General features: G+C 55.5%; 1 protein-coding gene across 1 annotated transcript; it reads left to right on the forward strand.

The window, feature by feature from the left end:
* Positions 1 to 501: 501 nt before the first annotated feature.
* Positions 502 to 18,038, forward strand: DIPK1C (divergent protein kinase domain 1C; the record flags this gene model as incomplete). The annotated part of the gene is made up of 6 exons (XM_080821080.1): positions 502 to 794; positions 8,436 to 8,518; positions 8,656 to 8,720; positions 9,205 to 9,888; positions 14,353 to 14,517; positions 17,207 to 18,038. The coding sequence occupies 6 exons, from the start codon at positions 502 to 504 to the stop codon at positions 17,423 to 17,425; spliced, it is 1,509 nt and encodes a 502-aa protein (XP_080677206.1). The 3' UTR covers positions 17,426 to 18,038.
* Positions 18,039 to 22,117: the final 4,079 nt, after the last annotated feature.

The raw sequence follows: 22,117 nt of genomic DNA on the forward strand, positions 1-22,117 counted from the left end.
GCGGTGGGGGGCTGCTCTGTAAGAAGAGTGTGCGGGCACCGAGCGGCCGCCAGAGCAGGGGGTAGGTCTTGTCTGCATTAAAGATGTGTCAGCAGAGGAACCAGGAGTCGGAAGCGGGGGAGTGTGAATCTACGCGGGTTCTGCGGATTCTGTTTAAGAGGGGGAACTGGTCTTCTTGGGGAAAAGGTGACCAAAAAAAAAAAAAAGTGGAAAGGTGTCGGGGTGCGGCGGGCAGAGTAGGGCAAGCAGCGCGCGGACCCCCGGAGCGGCGAGCGGACACCCCTTCCCCCGGCGCCCCAGCGGGCGCGCGGACTGTGGCCCGCGGACACCCCACCCCACCCCACCCCACCCCACCCCACCCCCAGGACGGGCCGGGCGCGGGCAGCCGGGCGGCCGGGCCTCCCCCTCCCCTCGCGCGGCCTCTCCCCCGCGCCCCCTCCCCCGCCGGGCCCGGCCGAGCCGCGGAGCCGCCCCGGGAGAGCGGGGCGCGGGCGGCGGGTCATGGCGCGGAGCCTGCCCGGGCGGTGCGGGCGGCGCGGGCGGTGCGGGCGGGGCGCGCTGCTGGCCTGCGCGGCGTGGACCGCGGGCTGGGTGCTGGCGGCCGCACTGCTGCTCCGCGCGCGCCCGGGCGTCCTCTCCGAGCGCTGCACCGATGAGAAGAGCCGGCGCATCCTGGCCGCGCTGGTAGGTCCCGCGGCCGCGCCGCCCTGCGCCGCGCTCCCCGGGGGCCCGGGAGCGGGGCAGTCGGGCGCGGTCGTGGTCCCCGGGGGCTGGGGGGGGGGTGTCCCGACACGGTGCGTGGAAGGCCCGGTGCGTACGACCCGTCTCTGCCCGAGAGTCTGCGGGCGCGCGGACGTGTCTCTCCCCATTCCTCAAAATTGGTCCTTTGTCCCAAGATAGTGCTCCTGCCCAACTGCTCTCCTGCCGCCCCTGAGCCCGCGCTCGGAAAGTTTGCGGATCCGCTCCGGGTCTCCCGATAGCCCCTCGGTGCCCGCATCCCGTGTGCTGCGGTCGGGCTCCAGGCGCCGACGGGGGCGCGGGCCGGTGGCGAGGCTCGGGGCCAGCGGGGACCACGCCTCTGCTTCTCGGGTTCTCTCGCTCGGCGGCTGATGTGCGATTCCAACCTGGGTGCCTCTCGCCGAGCCCAACGCAGAGGGCCGGTAGGGCCCCTGTCTCCCCGCGCCCCAAAGCCGCGGCTCTCCCGGGCGCGGTTTGTGAGACCGCGGGTCCCCTGCGCTCGGGCGAGCGGAGCCCGGCAGACCCCCGTCGTGGGGTCCAGACAGCGCTGCCCTAACAAGCGTGGGGCTGAGCTGTCCCAGCCGGCTGGGCAGGCCGCTGTGGTGTGCACCGGGCCCCAGATGCTTATCCATCCATTCCCAACGTCGGCTGCTCCTCAGTCTCTCCGTTTGGTCCGGAAGATTATGGGCGTTAGGAAGACTTGGAGAAAGGGAGAGGTCCGGGAAGGAAAGCTGAAAAGGTGAAGACAGCGGGCAAAATCTGCCCCTTTGGTTTTTTAGGCTACTGTTCACTTCCTAAAACAGTGACCATCTATCTAAGCATTTCTCATGAAAGATGATCTATTTTCTAAGAAATCTTCCAAAAACGCATGGGAAGTTTCCAGTCCAATTGCTTACATATGGGTGGGGAGTTTGAGACTGTAAGTTTTCAAAATTTCGTAGCCTAAGAGATTGGAAAAACTAAAGGAGTGAGTGAAATATACAAACTCAAAGAAATCATATTCTCTGAGTCTGATCATTTATTCCTCATGGTGCGGGTGAAACCCTCATCACCGATTCCCTTCACCGTATGTCAGTCATCATTATCCACCATAATGGACTGTTACATTGACCTGCTAGCAAGTTTTCTTTAACTTGCAACAGCTCATCAGCTTTCTCAGTAACCCGTATAAAAATTCCTTTCACAAGGCTTTTTTAGCCTCTGTTTTTGGGGGACTGATTACTTAAATGAGCATAAAGAATTCCCCCATCCCAGAGTGGAACACCTGTTTACAAAAATAATACAATAATCTTTTACATTAAAATGAAAACGCTGTTTTCACTTATTTATCTTTGGTTAAGTGGGAAAAAAAACTAATGGAAATTATATGGCCCAATATAATTTAGGTAATTGCTAATCATAACTTCCCCAGCATTCCAGCTCATAAATTAAAACCAATTCTGTGTAGAGGCTCTACCGATGTATCCTTAATGGCAGCCAGCTGCGGTTGGTTTAGTCTGACATGAAGCTGGAGATAAGGGCTCCGCTTCTGAAGGCTCCCGGTCTCACCTCCTGCCCAAGAAACAATCGGAAATACTTCCTCTGTCTGTCCTCCTGAAGTTCATCTGACGTCGTCCCAACGAACTGATTTTTCAGGGAACGGTCAGCTGGGCACCCCGTTCGAGGCATTTTTTTCTCACCCATGCTCAGGGCTTGGCTCTCTCTCCCTCTCTCCTTGCCTCGTCCCCGTCTACCTTCTCCGTTTGGGATTTGTGGGTATTAGTCCCGCCCAGCACCCTGGCTCCCTGGGCCCCAGGACACTCTGAACTAGAACGGGGTTTGAATGGCGCCACCGTCTCTGCCACCCAGACTCTGCTGGGCCCTGGCTGCCTGCAGAGCCTGGCATTGTGGCCGCCCAGGACTCACGCTGAATCGGCCCTCTGTCTCCAGGCGCCTAGGCACTTTCAATTCATTCTGCCTGGCTTTTGTCCTTAACAAGAAAACTGGCCGTAGTTTTTCTGACTGCTCTCCAGACCCTCATTAGCTTTCCTTCTAAATACCAAGCACACAAGGGGTGCACTGCTGCTGAGCCAGAGGGAGCCCTCTCCCTTCCTGTCAGAGCCAGGGGGTCCTGCCCTCTTGCTGGGGTCCCAGGCCCGCAGTGTGGCAGGTGGCCTGGCTGGCCAGCGGGCGAGTTTGGAGACGAAGGTGCAGAGCTCCAGGAGCTGGGAGTCGGCCTGCTGGCACCCCCAGGCGGCCCCCTTCCTGCCCAGGGAGCTCAGCGCACTTCTTGGCGCTGGGAGAGGGGAGAGTTGGAAGAGCCAGCTGGAATTGTGCCAAGGAGTTGAGTCCTGGGTCCTCTAGCTTTGGAGTTTTTGAGTCAGACTGCTGTGCTCCTCTGCTGTGGTTTTTCAGCACATCTCATAATCAAGACATCTGTAAGCCCTCTTCAGCTCCCCTGTGAAGTTTCTAGAGCCCTCCTTTCCTCCTGAGCTGTGTCTGGTTCCGTCCCAGGCTGGGGAGCGTCACCGAGCCTGGCTCCCGTTCCGTGGGCAGAGCACTGCACCCAGCCGCGGAGAGGTGTTGCTGCGGGTCCCTGCTGGGCTTGCCCTGGGCAGGCCCCGGGCTAAGCATCTTTCTGTGTATTAGTTCATTTCACCCCCTGTGCGAGGGGTGTGCTTGGACTCGCCTCACTTCACAGATGGCAAAACTGAGCCCCAGAGACGTAGAGTAACTTTTCCCGATTCACGCAGTTAGTGCATCGTGCAGAGTGGGACCCTCTCTGGGACCTCTCTGGGACCCTGAGCAGTGGGACAGCAGAGACTCTGTGACAACAGGTGGCTTCCTCAATACTGAAAACCCCAAGTACCTACTGGGTATTCTTCATCCTTCCATAGCGTATCATTTTCAAGGCATCCCCAGAATATTTCCACGTGCTCCATTGTTCAGAAGGGTGAACTCCCTTTTGGCTCTGTAGGTCTTGATGTGATTTAATTTAGCTGCCTCCAGTACAGATTGCTTTTTCACAGGACAGGCTTAGCTTTCTTTGCTGTGGTAGAAACCCACGGCCCCAGTGGGACTGCAGCATCCAGAGAGATTTTACAGCGGGGAATGTCTCTGTTCCTCCGCGTGCTCCGGCCGTGTTTGCCGCGTGTATCTTCTGAGCCGTCCAGAGGTCAAGAGGGTTGCGCAGCGACAGGCGGGCTGCCCTGAGACGCGGCAGCGCCCAGCTCACTGCCCGGGAGAGCAGTTCTAGCACGTGCTCTCTTGCTAACGGGCCGAGACTTCGCTCTCCTTAACAACAAGAACGAACGCACAGGAGAAAACCCAGCCCTCGGGCATGACCTCTGAGACCCCTGCAGCAGTTTCTCCGACTGGACTGGACGGGTTTTGTTTTTGCCGAGAGCCATGATACGAGCTGGAGGGATTCTAAGCACCGGCCGCTAGGTCGCAGGACTGGGAGCTCCGGGCGCCGGCGTAGGGATGCACGCGGCCTGCAGACGCGGATCCACTGTGAGTCTTCGCAACCGGAAAGGGCCCATCAACGATAAGGAGACTTCGTTAACTTGCTTTTGTATTTCTCAGTTTATTTTAAAATGCGATACCCGTGAAGTCTGTATGCGTGCGCATTCGGGGGCAGAGACGTGCCTGTCCTCATGCTGGCAGGGCCCGTCGTGTTCAGAGAAAAGCGACTTTGAACACTGACTTGGCGCGGACAAACCACTTTCACGGGTTAGAGCGCAGCCACCTCAGTAGGACGTGCTTGCACGATTTCACCGTTGCTCTCACGACGGCAGTTTTTAATTAGCTTGTAGACCTGTAATTTGTCCTTTAAGTTCACTGGTGTCTGAAGGCTAAGCTAATTCTTCTCAGGCTTTAGGAGGCACAGACATGCTAAAGGAACTTGCAGATTCACCGCGGCGCAGGGAGCCCGCGGAGCCCCAGCGCGTGAATTCTGCGGTTTCTGTAAGAGAGCGGGACCCGCAGGGCTAACCCACATCACCCAAAAGGACAACGAGCAGCCGCTCTGAAACAACCACACAGTGCACACCCTGCCTTAGTGTCAGCTACCTCCTATGATGAACGGGGTGACCCGGGCACCACAAGTTACATCATAAACCCAGGACCTCCCCTACGGTAGCTGGAGGCCCTCCGGGGTCCTGGGCACCTTGCTCCGCTCCCTGGCCTTCCGGATACTTGACACTGCAGCCCAGAAGCTGTCAGCTCTGCGGGAGGCCACTCCTACCCCAAGCTTCAGGAAAACAGCCCCAAATAACGTGCCCCTCCAAAACTGATAGGCTCTATGCCCGATTCGATGATTATGCCATTGTTCAAAATGTCTTGCAACTCCTGATTGGAACGGCCGTCCGAACATGTAGGGGCAAAATTGTATAAATTTTAATTCGATTTGAACTGGATTTCATCAATGCAGGAGAGTTTTGTAGAAAACACTGTGGTGGGGAGCCAGTGGGAGAGAGGATGAGGCACGTGATTCTGGCGGACTGGGAGCTGGGGGCAGAGGTTGGAGATGAGGATTCCCAGGGGACGCTGGGCTGCCTCTCCCTCCCCTCCCACCCGGGGAAGGTTGATCCGGCCCTTGCAAGGTAGAAGCATTTTTCTCTGGCAGAGGCAGGCATTTTTTCATAGGACAGCCTGTTAGGTCACACACAGGTGCTTGTGCTCGCTTTCCACTCCCCTGAACCATATCCCGTTCTCTGAACACACCTCGCTGCTGTGTAACCCTGGCTCCTCGCGCGGCTCATTTCCTGCCATGGAACGGCCCCCTCTCTCCTTATCGGCTAAGCACACTGCAGTTAGGCTTTCAGAATTGAGCTCGGGTGCGTCTGTTCCAGAAGAAGTCCCCCTCCCACCCCCTCTCGTGACCGGGGCTGGAGAGGTGGGAGACAAGTAGCATTCACGGAGACCACCAGGTCCTCTGCACCCGTGACTTTGGTTGACCTTCACAGGTCTCCTGGGACACCATGGGCATCCCAGGCTACAGACCTGGAAACAAGCCACTGGCTTGTATGGGGCAGAGCCATGAGGCAAACCCAGTCTGCCCCAGGGCCAAGCCTGACTCTTTATAGATCCTGTACAGATCATACTCTGCTCTCATGAGTTTGGAAGGCAGCTGCCTCTGTGGTGTGAATCCCTGAGCCTGGTACCTGTCGTTGGACAGGGGCTGAGCTCACGCACAGCTGGGTGACGTCGGGAGAGTGGCGTTCTTGAGTTGAAGGTGGCGATGGGTGGCTGAAGCGGCATGGCCTTGCCCGTGGCCATTTCCGGTCCAAGGAAGTGGAGCTGTCTCCTTGGCCCACAGGTGTCTCTCCTGGCCGGGGGCAGTTTTGGCCACGGCTCGGGATGAAAGTAAAGGCTCTGGGACATCGTAGCTGACACCGTCCACACTCGCCGCTCATAGTACAGTGGACTCTGTCTGCCTCCTCCCTTCTCTCCGGGTTCTCCCAGGATTCTGAAGCTTCCAGCTCAGGACTCACCTTCTCCCACCAGACGGTTCTGTCACCTGTTTTTCTTTTCCTCAGAAGCACTTTGGATTCAATTCTAAATGTGTCAACACTCCAGAGATGTTTACGGAATTCAATCAAATAATTTGGGGTATCATATTAGAGGAATTTGGGGGCTCTATAAGGAAATTTTTAAAAATTATTTTTAAAAAAATATTTTTAATTTTTAATAATTTAAATAATTTTCAAAGTAATTTTTAAATAATTTAAAAATAAAAAATTATCTTTAGGTTTACTAAAGAAATGTGGAACTCTGCAAACACCAGATAGCGAGACCACTTCACCTTTCATGCCCACCTCCCCTCTGGGAGTATCCAGAGAGGTCTCGGGGAGCCCGAGTCAGCGGCCATGTCTTACGAGGGGCGATAAGGAGGCGATTCTAAGCAGAGAGTGAGTGACTCAAAGAGTCCTGATCCTTTCAACACTCATTTCCTGACTCCAAGCCGTGGAATTCAGAGGATGGTATTTTACCAGCGTGTGTTCCGTTCAATGGCAAGATGAACGAACACAACGTCAAGTGTCTTTAACACAGATGTCTAGGTGTTTGTTAACACAGAGCCATCAGGGGCGTGTGTTTTCCAAAGACAAAAACGGCAGCCCAGCTTGGCCCTCCCAAGCGCTGGGGTCCGTTCATGACCGCGCACAGGTCTCCGTCACTTTTGTCCTTGTGCTTGGCCAGTGCGACACACCCACCACCCAAGGTGATACATGGAGGTGGTCGCTCACAGAGGAGAGATGGCTCCCAGGAGCGTCCTTCAGCAGAAAGCCCCAGGATTGGGTCAGATGGCGTGGACTGCTGTTTCCCGGTATCGGGTCAGATGGCATGGACTGCTATTGCCTGAAATGGTCCCGAAAATCCAGATACTTGTTTTAAGAACCAGGAATATTTCTTTTTAATAAGCATTCTGGTGATGTGTGCTTTGAACAATTGACCTAGAGTCTTTATAAAGGTCCACAGTGCTTTAGCTAACACTCTGGAGCCAGGCATGGTTTTGAAGTCACCCTTTTTTGGGCATTAGAAAAATAATACGGATCATAGACCTCACATGTTGCATATAGAACAGAACCAGTAATCAAAGCCACAGACAGTTCCACGGCACATGTACGAACGTTCACACGGAGCCGAGTAACTCGCCTCAGGACTCTCCAGTGGGGCTTGGTACCACGTGAGGCCCCGCGGGTCACAAAAAAGTTGTAGATTTCAGATCTTCGGGGCCTTTGGAATTGTTCCTCCATCCGGGCCCTGGAAGCACGTTGTCTGAGTTTGAGCGGCTCATAGAGCAAAGGGACCGGCGTGGCGCGACCAGAGTCTCTAAGGAGCATGTCACCGGCCCATTTCTGGAGTGGCATCTCGGGACGCCTCGCGCTTGAATAAATTACTGGTTTCCACACGCTTTTCCCACTCAGCCGGTCCAAAAACCGAGCCGGGGAGGCAGACTGGTGATGCAGGGAATCCGAGCCTCAGAGCCGGGGTGGGCGTAGTCTGCTCAGGAGGTCCCGGTCCGGCCAGCCTGTGACTCTGGGCCCCGCCCCTGCTGTCTGCGCGGTGCCACTCCCTAGCTGAGGCTGGCCACTCAGGGCACTTTGTAGTGCGTGCGACAGTGAGGGAAACAACATGGCGGCCCTTGTCTGTCACCTGATGGGAGCGAGGGGGACCCCCTGCCCCATCTCCTGGGCAGCAGAACTTCTAGGAAGGGAGGCCAGCATCTGCTCACGTGGAAGGAAGACGCACCTGTCGGGGGACAGGTGGAGGCAGCTCCTAGTAAGGATGGGTCTAGGGGGTTAGCTTTCCTGAAAGATTAAAACCAAAAACAGAGGAACAGTCCTCCACCTTGCTTTATACTGTCCTCCGTCTTTGGCCGCAACCCAGCAGGACCACCAGCCAGGGCCTGGCTGGTCTGTCTTCCTAGGATGGTTGTGGTGTGCTGGGGAGGCCGCTGGTCCCCTCGTGTGGAACCCATTCTGAGAGCCACTGAAGTTTAGGAAAAACGCCATCTGAGGGCTCCTGACCCCTCCTCACCGCCCCCAGGGACCAAAGGCGCCCTGTGTTTCCAGAATAGCTCCTGTGTTCTGAAAGGCATCCCTGGTGCCTCTCTCCAGTCCTGCTGACACGACCGACCACGCGGCCTCTTCTATTTCCTGCATAGGGTGCTCCTCTGAACCCCTGCCACCCTTCCAGACCCGCTGGTCTTACAGGCCGCACCCCTGGGTGTCAGAGGCTCCCGGCTACGGGAACATGCTTGCAGGAAGGGCGGTTACTGTGGCTGGTCTGACCCCAGGTGAGGCTCGCCGGGGACCCCCCTGCCCAGATCTGACTTAGCCATTCTTACATGGTGGGGTTCAAAGCTTCCCAGGGTGACCTGCCCATGTGGCCGGTGTCAATGACTACTGGCCTGGCCAGCCTTGTCTCTGACAGCTGAGGGAACTGTCACCAGCCTGTGGAAGGCTTTTCCCAGCATCTCGTGGCTGGACAGGGGCGCGGTGGGGAGACCAGTGTCTCACCTCCAGGGTCCTGATTCTGAAGACGTGGGTTTGGTTGAATAATGTAATAAATATGAGACACTTTTTTTAACACTTCCACTTAATTTTTTAAAAAGACTTTATTTATTTATTTATTTGTCAGAGAGAGAGAGAGAGAGAGAGCACAAGCAAGGGGAATAGGAGAGGCAGAGGGAGAAGCAGGCTCCCTGCCGAGCAGGGAGCCTGATGCGGGACTCGATCCTAGGACCCCAGGGTCATGACCTGAGCCGAAGCCAGACGCTTCACCGACTGAGCCGCCGAGGAGCCCTAACTTTCCGTGAATTACCCACTGACCCAAACAGCCCGTGTGCGTCCCATCCATGGGCTTTCTCTGGACTGCTGATTACAACCCCCGTGCAGGGACCGACCCTGCCCCTCTCCCGTCCCCCGCCTGGCGTCAGCCCGGCCGCTCCTGCCTCACGACCCGCTGTCCCCTTCCTTCCAGTGCCGGGACTACGAGGGCGGGGCGCTGGTGGGAGACCTCTGTGAGGACCTGTGCGTGGCGGGGAAGCTGCTCTACCGGCGCTGTCTGTACTACGAGAGCGGCAAGAAGGTGCTGCAGGCCGACTGGCGCGGCCGGCCCGTCATCCTCAAGTCCAAGGAGGAGGCCTTCTCCAGCTTCCCGCCGCTCGGCCTGCTGGAGGACGCGGCCGACGGGGGCGCCCAGGACTTCCCGGAGGCTGAGCTGCTGCTGCTGGTGGCCGGCGAGGTCAAGAACGCCCTGGGCCTGGAGCTGCCCGGCGGCAGCCTGGGGCCCCTGTGGCCGGGCGGGCGCGGTCCGCGGTGGCGGGGCCAGCTGGCCAGCCTGTGGTCGCTGCTGCAGCAGCAGGAGTTCGTCCTCCTCAGCCTGCTGCAGGACCTGAGCCGGCACGCCCTGCCCGTGCTGGGCTCCTGCGGCCACTTCTACGCCGTGGAGTACCTGGCGGCCGGCAGCCCCCGCCACCGGGCCCTCTTCCCCCTTGATGGGGCGGCGGGGGGGCCCCGGGGGGGCCGGGGCCAGGCCAAGGCCGTCAGCGACATGGCGCTCAGCTTCCTGGACATGGTGAGCCATTTCGAGGACGACTTCTCTCACCGCCTCCACCTGTGCGACGTCAAGCCCGAAAACTTTGCCATCAGGAGCGACTACACGGTGAGTGGCACGGGGAGGGCGTGGGTGTCGTGTGGGGGCCAGAGAATCTAGGCGCGGGTTTCTGAAACCTGGGGGGGCCGCTGCAACCTGGGACAAGCTTCTGGCCTGGACAAGCCAGACCTGCCAGGGCACCTCCTTTGGGGTGTGAACGAGAGACTTTGGGGAACACGGGCACCTTGCCCCTCCCAGGACTGGGAATGATAACGAAGGGACCCACAGCGGCTTCGTCCTCCCTCATGGCTCTTCTGGTTTCTTCAAAGACCTAATTTGAAAGCAAGCTCTTGCCGAGGGCAGAAGCTGTCTTCGGAGATGCGGAGCTCCATGGGATGACAGAGAAAGGTGGCCTCTGGGGGTTTACTGGACGACGCTCTAGGATTGTGTCAGGCTTTTCCTGATACACTCCTCCTGGACAGGTTCTAGTTTCCCTTCCCCGGGTGAGGCTTCTAGAGGGACAGCTGCAGATCTGGTGCCTTCTGCACGGGGAAGGACCTGCCCGCGTGGAAGTGTCTGGCTCCGGGCCGCTCTGTGGAGGGTCGGTGAAGCCCGTCTCCCACTCTGGGCAACGCAGGTGTGCAAGGAATTAAACGTGCTGGGAAAGCAGCCGGAGGGAATTCCATGTTTCAGGGCACGATAACCCCCTCCCACTTCACCCTGGCTAGGCTAAACCCGAGCGTCGCATTGTTGTTGGGGTGACCCGGGTGCCCGAACACAGGTGTCCTTCCCCTGTGCTGGGAAAAATGCCAGGACCGCTTGAAAAGAAGTAGATGTGGGTGCGCAGTGGGCAGTGGGAGCACGCTGTGTCCTGGTCCTCCCCTCCCGGGCTGCGACAAGGTAGCTCCTAACTGCGATGCTGGAAGTGAGGTCAAGCTGACTTCAGCCACAGCAGAGGGCTGGCCGCTGAGGGTGCGGGGTCCCGGAAGAATGGTGCCCTTCATCCTGGTTAAAAACAGAAAGGGACAAAAAAGAGGGCTCTCTTATTTCCAGCCAAGGGTTTTCATGGCAGGTGACATAGGAATGCCTTCTTAAAAAAGCCTGAAATCTAGAAAACTAAATTTGCCCCCTGGATCACCCCCTTCCCCAGTCAAGCCTTTGTCACTGTAAAGAGCATTGTGGCAACTGGCCCAAACTGCTTTGTCCTAATGCCTTTCTGGTCCCTGGCAGCCCCAGAGGGATTGATAAGCCAGGGATGGCTCCAAGTGTGGATGGAGAAGACCTGAGAGGTTCCAGAAGGTTCTGGGAGGCTCCTGGAGGGTCTGCACTCTGGAGGCGTCCAGCTCCATCTGCAGTATCCCGAGCTCCACGAGACCTCTAAACATGGTCCTAGCTGTGAAGGGGAGGGACACCCCAGGACTCTGCCAGCATATTTTTTGGAGGTGAAATCCTGGCCAAGCTTCCCTAATTCATGAGCAGTAAGTTTATGTAAAGGACATGAAGGACCACCGTTCTCTTTCTCAGAGAAGTCCTGGGAACCCGGGCACCCCAAGGCCCTGGGAAAGGGGGTGTGGTGTGTCTGCTCACACCACCAGCTTTGGCAGTTCTGGGGCCCGTGCTCATCTGACACCAGTTTCTTCATCCAATGAGTATTACGGAGTGTCAGTGAGTGGAAATCCACAGGGGCAGTAACATTTGAGGGAATTGTGAAGCTGTCGGGGCTGGGTTCCCAGGAAAAGCTGTAGGAGCTGGGGGAAAGGGAAACATGGCATGTTGCTGGCTTGTGCACTGCACTAGAGTTGTGCCTTCCAGCATCTTTTTTTTTTTTTTTAAGATTTTATTTATTTATTTGACAGACAGAGATCACAAGTAGGCAGAGAGGCAGGCAGAGAGAGAGGGAGGAAGCAGGCTTCCCGCTGAGCAGAGAGTCCGACGCGGGGCTCAATCCCAGGACCCTGGGATCATGACCTGAGCCGAAGGCAGAGGCCTTAACCCACTGAGCCACCCAGGCACCCCTCCAGCATCTTGTGTAGATAGGCACGACATATTTGTTCAATGAAATAATGGCTGCGATTTTTGACCTAGCCCCAGACTGGGCCCTGTGGACTGTGCTGGGGCACCCAGGCCCTTGCCTCTGCCTGAGCTCATCTCCTCTTTTCAGGGGCAAATGGGGAGGGAGGACAGAGGGTCCCCCTTGGCTAACCCCGGCATTATTGACCTCCTTACAGACGCTGAGTTTCAAGAAATTAACTTGCCCTATGATTTCACAACTTTAAATGAAACCCAGCAGTGTCAGCATCACCAGAGAACTTGTTAGAAATGCAGATTTTCTACCTCCCTGCCAAGACCTGCTGGGTCCAACACTCTGGGGGTGGGACGTGGTGACCTGCAGTCACACCCTATCTCCGGGCCCCACTTACAGGTCCTGAGAATTTATCTGCGGTTGCAAAGGAAAAACTGGGAAACACCACTGCTTTGTGCCCCCAAACATGGCTAGCACGTGCTCCTTTCCATCCCATACGTGTCCTCCGTGAGAGTTACACTCTTCAGTGGGGAATGAAACAATTCTCATCAACCCTTTCGAGTTTGAAGCAGGATGAGTTTGATGAAGGTGCAAGTTATGTCATTTCGTGCAGGAAGAACATTAGGGTTCTCCTGAGATGATTAAAGAAGCCGTAGGCAGTTCTTCCTGTTGGCTCGGCTGCTGTTCTTATTTTAGGTGTGTGGAGTTATGCTTACAATAGCTGTAATCCGTTCTGCACTGTACACTAAAAATTAAGAAATAAATCTGGCTCTCCCTGGGAGACGAGAAGGGAATAATCAGGAATGGGAGCGAGAAGTCACAAGGAGAGGAAAGTGTGTGTAGGGGCCCAGGGGAGGCTGGGGAGGTTGCCAGAAAGTATTGAAAGGAGGGAGGCCCTGTGGTCCTGATAATAAATTGTAAGGACAATAGATTCATGAGCATAGCCCAATATATTTTTAGTGTATTAGCTATGGTAAATAGTGAAATTAGCTATTTCTTTGGGCTAAATAATGAGATAGGGAAAAATGATTAAAAAAGTAATTTCTGTTTGCTGTGCCTGAATTAGTTATTAGGCAAAGCTCTTAAGTAGGGAAAAGTTTCCTTTCTTTATGTTCATTATCCTCCATATATTTTGAAAGAAATCATTTTCCTCTTCTGTTTTACTGACCCATCCCCCAAGGAAGTTCACTGCCTCTGCCGTTGCTCCTGAGGGAACCACAAAAACCCAGACTGGGGAATATAGCTTCTAACGCAGCTGAGTTGCGGAGCAAACGGACCCCAGCCCACGAGGCCTTGCTGAGATGCTACCAAGGGCAGAAGGAAGGCCTGGCGCTCGGAGGATAGCCTGTGAAGTCTTGTGAGACGCCACAGACACCATCAAATTCATCAAGTCTTCTGAAAGCTTTTTTAATACCTAGAAGCTATGAACTGCTTGATTTGGGCAGAATCCAGGTTTTATCAAGTTTGAGATCTTTTTTTTTTGGTGTTTTGTTTTTTAAATTCGGGTGGCGGAGGGAAATCTGCATAATGTAGACGTTCTTCTTTTTTTCTGGTTTGGAAGCCTATTTGGTTTGAAGCCAAGAAGAGAAATCTGGAATTTCAGGGGGTCGATCGTGGGCTCCTGCTGACAGTGGCATTTTGGCATTTCGTATTTGATGCTGTTGGACCCGGGTCCGTGTGCATCAGCCCTGATGCGAGAAGGTTGACGCTGCCATTTGCAGCCAAGTTTCCATCCCTGCAGTCAGTGGGAAGCTGGTCGATTCAGGTCACAGATAGGCCACAAGTAGACGGCATAGGTCCTGCCCACCCGCTGTCACCATCACACCCACAGATCTGCCCCAGGAGGGCGGTTTCTTCATGGTTGATACTCATGGAGATAAATTCACTGGGTCTCACAGCTTTTATACGGCTGAACCTTGAAGGTCAGAGACCAAAGTGATGCAGCAATGGGGAGGGGATTAATTTATTTTTAAGACATTTCGGAGATTCTATTTCTTTTTAAAAAGTTTTATTTATTCATTTGAGAGAGAGAGAGCTAGCGCGGGGGGAGGAGCAGAGGGAGAGAGAGTCCTCAAGCAGACTCTGCGGTGAGTACTGAGCCGGACCCGGGGCTCGATCCCAGGACCCCGAGATCACGGCCTGACCAAGCATCAGACCCTCAACTGACTGAGCCATCCAGGTGCCCCTCAGAGATCCTACTTTGAAAGCTGAAAAAGTGTTTGAGGTTGAAAAACGATACTTCTAGTTATAGTTCCAAATCCTAGGGTTTCACCAGTGACTGCAAATGTCCTTTTTTGCAGCCAAAACTTTGCAATCTGGTCAATGCCAGCTGGTTGCGTGACAAAAGCTGGCGCCCCCAGCATGGCCCGGGCTCGCCTTTCCAGCAGGCAGCGTTCTGCCCTCCCGCAGCCCATAGGCACCTGGACGGCCAGCGGGAAGCGGGGGTGCCCCAGCCCCCGCAGTGCTGAGCCTCGGTGTCCCTTGAAGGCCGTGTGCTGTGTTGGTTGCAGGTGGTGGCCATCGACGTGGACATGGCCTTTTTTGAACCTAAAATGCGGGAAATTCTCGAGCAGAACTGCACGGGAGATGAAGACTGCAATTTCTTCGACTGTTTTTCCAAGTGTGATTTGCGTGTCAACAAGTGTGGAGCAGAAAGAGTCAACAGCAACCTGCAGGTAGGGGGCTGCCCCCGCGGGGGTTGGGGGACATAGTTCTCGGGGGCGGCCGCTGCCCTCTGTGCGGGGCATCCCGCTCACATGGCCCAGGTCACCCCTTCCATGCCACCTGGGCTCGATATGCTCAGTGGGGACAGGGACGGCAGGAGGCAGTGTTGTCTGCCCCATGGGTTGTCAGTCAAACGACCCCATCAGGGTCTCCTGGATGGCACGGCCAGCAGACCCCTTTGCTGGGCTCCCCACGTCCTCCTAACGTAGTCCTTTTCTAACTTAAAACTTTACTCAAAAAAATATCCCTGCCCCGACTGACAGAGCAAAGGAATAGAATTTTCTAAAATTTCCGAGCTCGACATAAGGACAGGTAGCTCTCGGGCCAGCAGAAGGTGGCTGGGTTATGTAGGAATGACGTGGGTCAGCTGGGTAGCTCCTAGTTCACCCCTGACTAAACCGAATTCCAGAGGGTTCAATTATCAACTCACAAAAACTAGGAGCCTAAAGGTGCCAGAGAAAAACTGGGAGAATTTAAAATACCATCTGAGAGTAAGAAAGGCCTTTCTGAGTATGGAACACAGCTCAGAGGTTGTAGGAAGAACTCCCGACAGATTTCACTGTCTCGAAAAAATCCATATAGCGGAAACAAAACAAAACAAAATCCCTCCAAATACAAGCAAAATTTAGAAGTTAAATGAGAAAATGGGTAAAACGTTTGCAATTGCTCGTACAGATCAGGAGAGCAGAGGACGGGGTTCCTCACGTACCAGCTGCTGTCGGGGCTCAGAGAGTGTCCCCCAGGATTTCCTTCCCCAGTGGACCTTCTTTGCTGTGGCCACTCCACATGCCAGCGGCAGCGTTCAGGGACTGGTCGGTGGGAGCAGGGGCCTACGCAAAGCCCAGAGTCCGGCCTCAGTAAGGAACACCGGGAGATTTCCTTCTCCCTCAAGTCCATGGAGGCATGGTTCCCAGGAACACACCTCAATAAATCGCTGCCTGCAAACTTCCCTCTTAGAGTCCACTCTCCAGAAAGCCAGCCAAAGCCAGCCAGAGGGGATGTCCTTACAATATAAAGAGTGTCTGCGAATTAATATGAAAAAAGCCAACAGTCTGATGCGAACGTGAGCAAAGGACATCAACTTAACCGTTCACTGGAAAGGAAACACAAATAGCTTTCACCCGACGGCTAAGAACGATGCAAATTAAACCATTTTCACCCATCAGTTGGCAAAAATGAAAGATAGCACACGTGTTGGCTGGGCCGTGGGGAAGACAACTGTTCTCATCATACGTTGCTGTGAGAGCGTATCCCAGTACAACTTTCACGGGGTTGATTGGGCAATATCTACTAAAACAAAAAATGCACATACCCCTCGGCCCAGAAATTCCATTGCTAGAAATTTATTTGCATGGGCAGTGAAAATCACATACAAGAAAGATATTTCTTGCAGCATTGTTCATAATAGCAAAAGTTAGTAAACAGCCTCAATTTCCACCAGTAGGGAACTAGTTAAATAATTTATGATCTTCCCACACGTTTGAGGTGCAGCCATGAAAGCGAACAGGAAATCCCCGTAAGAACTGACATTTCCATGTCTCTCCCTGGGGTTTGGTTAAATGGAAACGGAAGCTGAGGAACGGTGGGTAGTAGACCGCCTTTGTGCAAAGTGGAAGGGAAGGGAGAAGCGTGCATAGGCTTCTGTGCACGTACTCCGTCTAGAAGGATATTCAAGGAAGGGATTGGCTCCCAGAGTCGGGAGCAGCATGGAGACCTAGGACCTACATATGGTCTGTCCTCGGGGACATTGAACATTTTTGCGTATGGATTAGCAAATAAAACAGAGCTAAGGTAATTTGTTTTTATTATTTATTTATGTATTTTTCCCTTTTTTAAAAAAATTGTATTATGTTAGTCACCCTACCACGAATCATGGAACACTAAATCAAAACTAATGATATATTGTACAGTAATTTGTTTTTAAAAAGAATCTTTGCCCTTGCAGGGAGTGGGAAGCAGAAGTTAGTTGCTTGTCTTCTGTGAAAAGTAGCTTTACAGCACAGAGGCCTCTGTTCAGTGAGTCCAAGACAGTGTGACACAGAGAAATAAAGCCCATTAATTACGCGCCCCTGGGAGGAGCCCGCCCAGCAGGGGGGACCTGGGAAAGCCGTGGGAACAGGCCGCGTGTTGACGGGAAGGATTTCAGGAGATCTGCGGATTCAGGGGAAGTTCGTGTCCTGTTAGAACTCTCGGCTGTGAGATGGCGGCTGAATTTTTCACTTCTGCTCCTGAAATAAAAGGGTTCAAAGTCCCTTGCAGGAACAGTCTTTTCTCCACGCGTCTCAACGTGTGATCCTGGTTGCTGACGACACGTCCCTGGACCCTCGGGACAGCCCTGTCCGGTGGGCATTGCCCCTTGCGGTGGCCCACCTACCGCCGAGCCAGTCCTCAGGGTGGTGGTGACTCAGCCGAGGGGCCGCTCCTCCTGGCACTTTCCGCTCTCTCTTGGGGGGCGTGTTCGGTGACCCGGGTCCTCCCCGTGTTCTCAGGGCTGGGCACAGGACTCCTGTCCTGCTGCTGGAAGGGACGGCAGCTTTGGGGCCAGACACCCCTACCCCCGCGGGAAGAGGCTCCCAGCAGGCACGGTGGGGGGTGGGGGCTCGCGGCCCTGCACTGAGCGCCTCGTCTGCCGTCCCTCAGGTCATCTGTGACAAGATCTTCCGCCACTGGTTCTCCTCGAGTCTCGGCAGCTCGGCCCTGTCCGTCCGGCTGCAGCAGCAGCTGCGGGAGGCAGTGCAGGAATGCGCGGACCCCCGGAGCTCCGCGCGCAGCCCCCTGAGAGCGGCCCCCGACGTGTTCTGGAAGCTTCAGCACCTCCTCCGAGCCACGCAGAGGGAACTGCAGGACGCAGAGGCGTAGTGGCGGCGGCAGCCTCGGGCGGGTTCCCTCCAGCGGGTTGTTGGAAGGAGGAACCTTCCTCTAGGCCAGCGCCGGCCCGGCAGGTGCGCCCCTGCTCGTCTGCGGACTCCCCGCAGGTGCCGCGAGGGCGCCTCTTCCCTCCCAGCCTGGCCTCCTCTTATGGGGCTACCACCCTGCCTCGGACCGTCACCCCTTTGACGATGACACGAAGGGGGCGGGCTCAGATGGGTTCCCGTTTGGAGCCTCTCGGTCAGGGAGCAGCGCGGACCCGACGGGCCCTTACTGTGGGGAAGGGGCTGGTGCTCGGCCGTGAGACCGGTAGCTCCAGCTCGCCTCCCTGCCCACGTCACCGCCTTCCAAAACATGCACGTGTGTGTGCCCGCGAGCAAGTGTAGGTGTTGGCACAGGTGCACTCGCACGAGTGTGTGTGCGTGAGTGTGCACGCGAGTGTGAGTTGTCCCGGCGTGTGCTTGCTGTGTGAGTGTGAGCAGGGGAGTGTGCGAGGCTCTGGGGTGGGGGAAGGGGGTTTCCCAGCGTGCCTTCTGGGACAACTGGCCGAGCTGGAATTTGGAATCTGGAATTACACACAATAAAAACCAAAAGTTGCATCTTTAGGAAACGTCACTTGTCATGAGAGGACGGGTAAGGACAGCAGACAGCGGTTTTTGTTTTGAGAAGTGCATTGATTTTATGGATTGTGTTTTAGGGAGCGTTTTAATGCTCACCTCAGCGCAAGTGCCAAGGTCAGGAAGGTCAGGCATTGGCTATGGGCGGAGTCAGAGGCTAGCCAGAGGCTCGCTCCTTCCTGTCGCTGAAATGCCGACAGTGGAGTCCCCGTGAAGCTCCTCGTGGTCCCTGCCCCGGGAGGCGGGTGAAGCCAGGGGAGCCAGCCAGGCTCTGCCGGGAGGGAGCTCAGTTCTATTCCACAACTTGGGGGGGGTAGCAGGTGCACCACAGGTCACCAGCTGGTCCCCCCAAAGGTAAATCAAGAAAGATGTGAGGAGATGGGAAGGAAATTGTTGATGGCTTACAAATCAGAGAAGACAAAGTGATGTGAAGTTGAAAAAAATCACAGATTGACAAATTCCAAGCGATTTCTCTTTTCTTCGCCCAGTCCCTTCCTGGGGCGGACAAAGGGGAATTGTGTGCCTGTGTTCATTTGGATGCATTTCTCCAGAACCCACCCCGGGCCCTCCCTGGGCTCACTGGGAACGTCTCCGGGGAGAGAAAGTCGACGGCCCAGAAAGCTCTGGGTACTGTGACTCCCTAGCACTCCTGTTTGAGTGCCCATGTCACCTGTTATGCTGCCCTCGCTGTCACCGTGGGCAAAGTTTCCCAAGGGCCCTCTAGTCGTGTGTGTGAATGACTCGCTCTGCATCTGGAGTCTTTGGCGGGAAGAAAAAGCCAGAGCAGTCGCTATTATGGCAGAAGGTACGTTAAAACTAGTCTGATGCTCTGCCCTTGGATTAGCAGATTTTACAGGAAGAGAATCAGCTTCTGTCCACCGAGCGGGGACTCCCATGTCTCCAGGGCTTTTTCTGCAGGGGGAGAGCCCCTTGGAACCCTGCGAACCTGTTGGTCAGCTTCTGTCCGGAGCGAGGTTTCCATGAAATCTGGTGTGAAATGAAGGGCGAGCGATGGAGGGAGGGGCAGGGGCTCTGCAGTCTGTGTCCCAAAACAGTTGGCTTTTGCAACGTGACAGCACAGAGGTCTCTGGCGGGCTGACCCTGGGATAGCAGCCCTCAGTAGCCTTGGCTCTGAGCGCTCTGACCGGGCAGCAAAGCTGGCTCAGGAAAGGGAAAATGTTCCTTTTCATTTAGACCAAAATGGAAACAAACGTTTTTGTTTATCATAGAGATGATGCAACATGTAATTACCCACTCAATGGTGTGCTTATTGCTGAAAACGAGCAGTTTTATCCATTTTCCCTGTGTTTGACCACCCTTCTCTCTCTCTCTCTCTCTCTCACACACACACACACACACACACACTTACACATGTGCACATGCGCACAGACACGAGCGCCCCTTTTCCAGCCCACCTGGAGGATTCCATGAAACGGCAGACTCCGAAAATATCTCTTGTGGTTTGGTTTCTGTGTTTTAAACACTTTCACACCCTTGCAAAATCACACCTTTCTATAATATAATCAATAAACACTGCTATGTCGGTATTTAGTACGTTTACCGTGGCACGTGGGATCATCTCCTGCGACCCGACTGAGCAGAGTGCGGAAGACTGTCCCGAGCTGTGTCTTCAGAGGAGGACCCCCAGCAGGTGCGAGCTCCCCCTCTTCAGTTTCACCCAAATTAGTGCACAGGGTGCTTCATTGACCTCCAGTCGTGCATCACAAGTCCGTTTTCAGCCCGTGTCTCGGTAATCATGCTTCAAATTTCTTGTGATGAAATGATTCCAGACTCTATGCCTGCTGGGTTACCACTGAGACCCACTGTAACCGCCCAGAAGTTGTAAGTTGTAGGGGCTCCTGACTACATGATAGAAACTGGTCAGGAAGGAGTTGGATGGTCCCTTAATGTCACATGGCCACACACATTTCTGTTTTTTTTTTTTAAGATTTTATTTATTTATTTGACAGACAGAGATCACAAGCAGGCAGAGAGGCAGGCAGAGAGAGAGGAGGAAGCAGGCTCCCTGCTGAGCAGAGAGCCCGATGCGGGGCTCGATCCCAGGACCCTGGGATCATGACCTGAGCCGAAGGCAGAGGCTTTAACCCACTGAGCCACCCAGGGGCCCCGGCCACACACATTTCTAAACCATCCCAGTTCTCATCTCCTCACAGGGAGGGAGCAGCCAGCAGTTCACAGATGCGCCACCTCTGAGAAGTCCTCCAGGCCTCCCTCGGCACCATGCTCAACACCAGCCGGCCCAGCTGCCCCCGGATGAATGCCGGATGTTAAATTATCAGAAGAGCAGCTATTTTTTTTTTTTTTTAAGTTTGATTTGTAAGCTTCTCTTGGAGCCGCTGGTGGGGGGAGTTTGGCTGGAATTTTCAGAAACCAAGGGCCATATAAAGGAGCCGTTCCTCTTACCGCATGGGCACCCGCTGTGGGCAGACAAAGGCCACTCTGGGTCCTAACAGTGATCTGTCGTCCTGGCTTTTGGACTCTGGAACGTGTGCAGAAGTCTTTGATCCTGACTTGGGCCCCAACCCCCCGCGGGTGTTTTGCCAGCGGGATGTACTTCGTTCTGCGGCAAAGCTTCAGGAGAAATCCCCGGGAAGATGTGAGCCCTGAGCAGAGGCCGTTGCCGGGGTCTCTACTTTGAGTTTCCTGACGGAGCCGCTGACACGATCGGGAGGTCCAGGAGCTGCGGAACGCGCCCGCCCTTCCGCCGCCTTCCGCTCCGGGCGCTCCGGGCTGGCCTCTGCCCCTTTCCACACCTGCAGGTGCCAGCGCAGGGCAGCTCACCTTTCTCTGCCTCAATTTCCGCATCTGGGAATGCATTAAAGCTGGAGTCCCTTGTCTGGGGTGTGTGCGGGCACGCCTCCAGAGCCCTGTAACCTCTAGTTATTTTCAGCCACGTGAAGCCCCACAGCTGGCATCAGGGGTGAGGGGGTGGGCAGAGGGATATAACGTCCCCTGCTTCTCCCACCCGGCTTCTCCCACCCGACTTCTCCCTGTCTCCTTCCTCGGGCAAAGCCTCCTCTCCCTTTTTGTCTAATGATCTGGGACGACAGTCCCTAGGTCCTGTTCACATAGGGTTTATCCTAACCAGGTTTCAAGGGGACCTTGGCCCCGCCTCACATCCAGGGGACCCAGACCCTCAGGGGGCCCAGGGCAGGGAGCTGTCCTTCCCTCAAGCCCGCAGCAGACACTGACGCACATCCCCTGTGCGGATGCTGGTCGAGAGCTTCCCTGGGGACTGTCGGAGCCCACCCGGAATGCTGATGCTAAAACCGAATTCCCGGGGTGCTGGGGCTGGGAGGCAGGGCCTGTGGGAGATGATTAGGTCCTGAGGATGAAGCTCCAGTCCTGGGACTAGTGGCCTTCTCAGAAGAGATAGCAAGGGCCAGGCTCCTGGCCCTCCCCTCCCTTCCCCTCGTCCTGTCTGCCCTGTGCACCTCTCTCTGCGCCCAGTGACAGTGAGAAGGCAGCCGTCTGCGAACCTTGACCAGAGCTCCCACCAGGAACCGGAGGGGCTGTCCCCTTGATTTTGGACGCTGAGCCCCCAGAAGCATGAGAACCAGACTCGTGCGGTTCATAAGACACCCAGTCTGGGGCATTTTATTGTCGCAGCCCGAGTGGACCCAGGGCCCTTCCCAGTTCTTGGTCCTGCTGTAAGCTGTTCTGGGCAGTGCAGGTGTGTCTGTCGGGCCTCCCGGCCAGGAGCTGGGCAGAGCCACAGACGCTGGGGGAGGGGTGGTCACTGCCTCCCACTGAACCCCGGGCTCCCAGGGTACCTCCTGAGCAGGGGGACAGCAACTCACTTGTGGTCCCTGTCACTGGCCCAGAAGAAAAGAGCTAGCCGCTCGCAGTCAACCTGAGCCCGACGGAAGGGCTTGCATGAGGGAACAGCTCCCCCCCCAACCTGCTTGGCCCCCCAAGAAGACAGCACATGCCAGCCAGCCGGCCCCCTGGCCCCCGCCTGGTGGGAGGCTCACCTCTGGCCTCACGCTCCTTCTCCCCTCGGGTCTCCTTTCTCTCAGTGCCCTGAGCGGGTTAGTCCTTCCTA

This window comes from Martes martes, assembly GCF_963455335.1.
Source record: "Martes martes genome assembly, chromosome: 13".
Lineage (NCBI taxonomy): Eukaryota > Metazoa > Chordata > Mammalia > Carnivora > Mustelidae > Martes > Martes martes.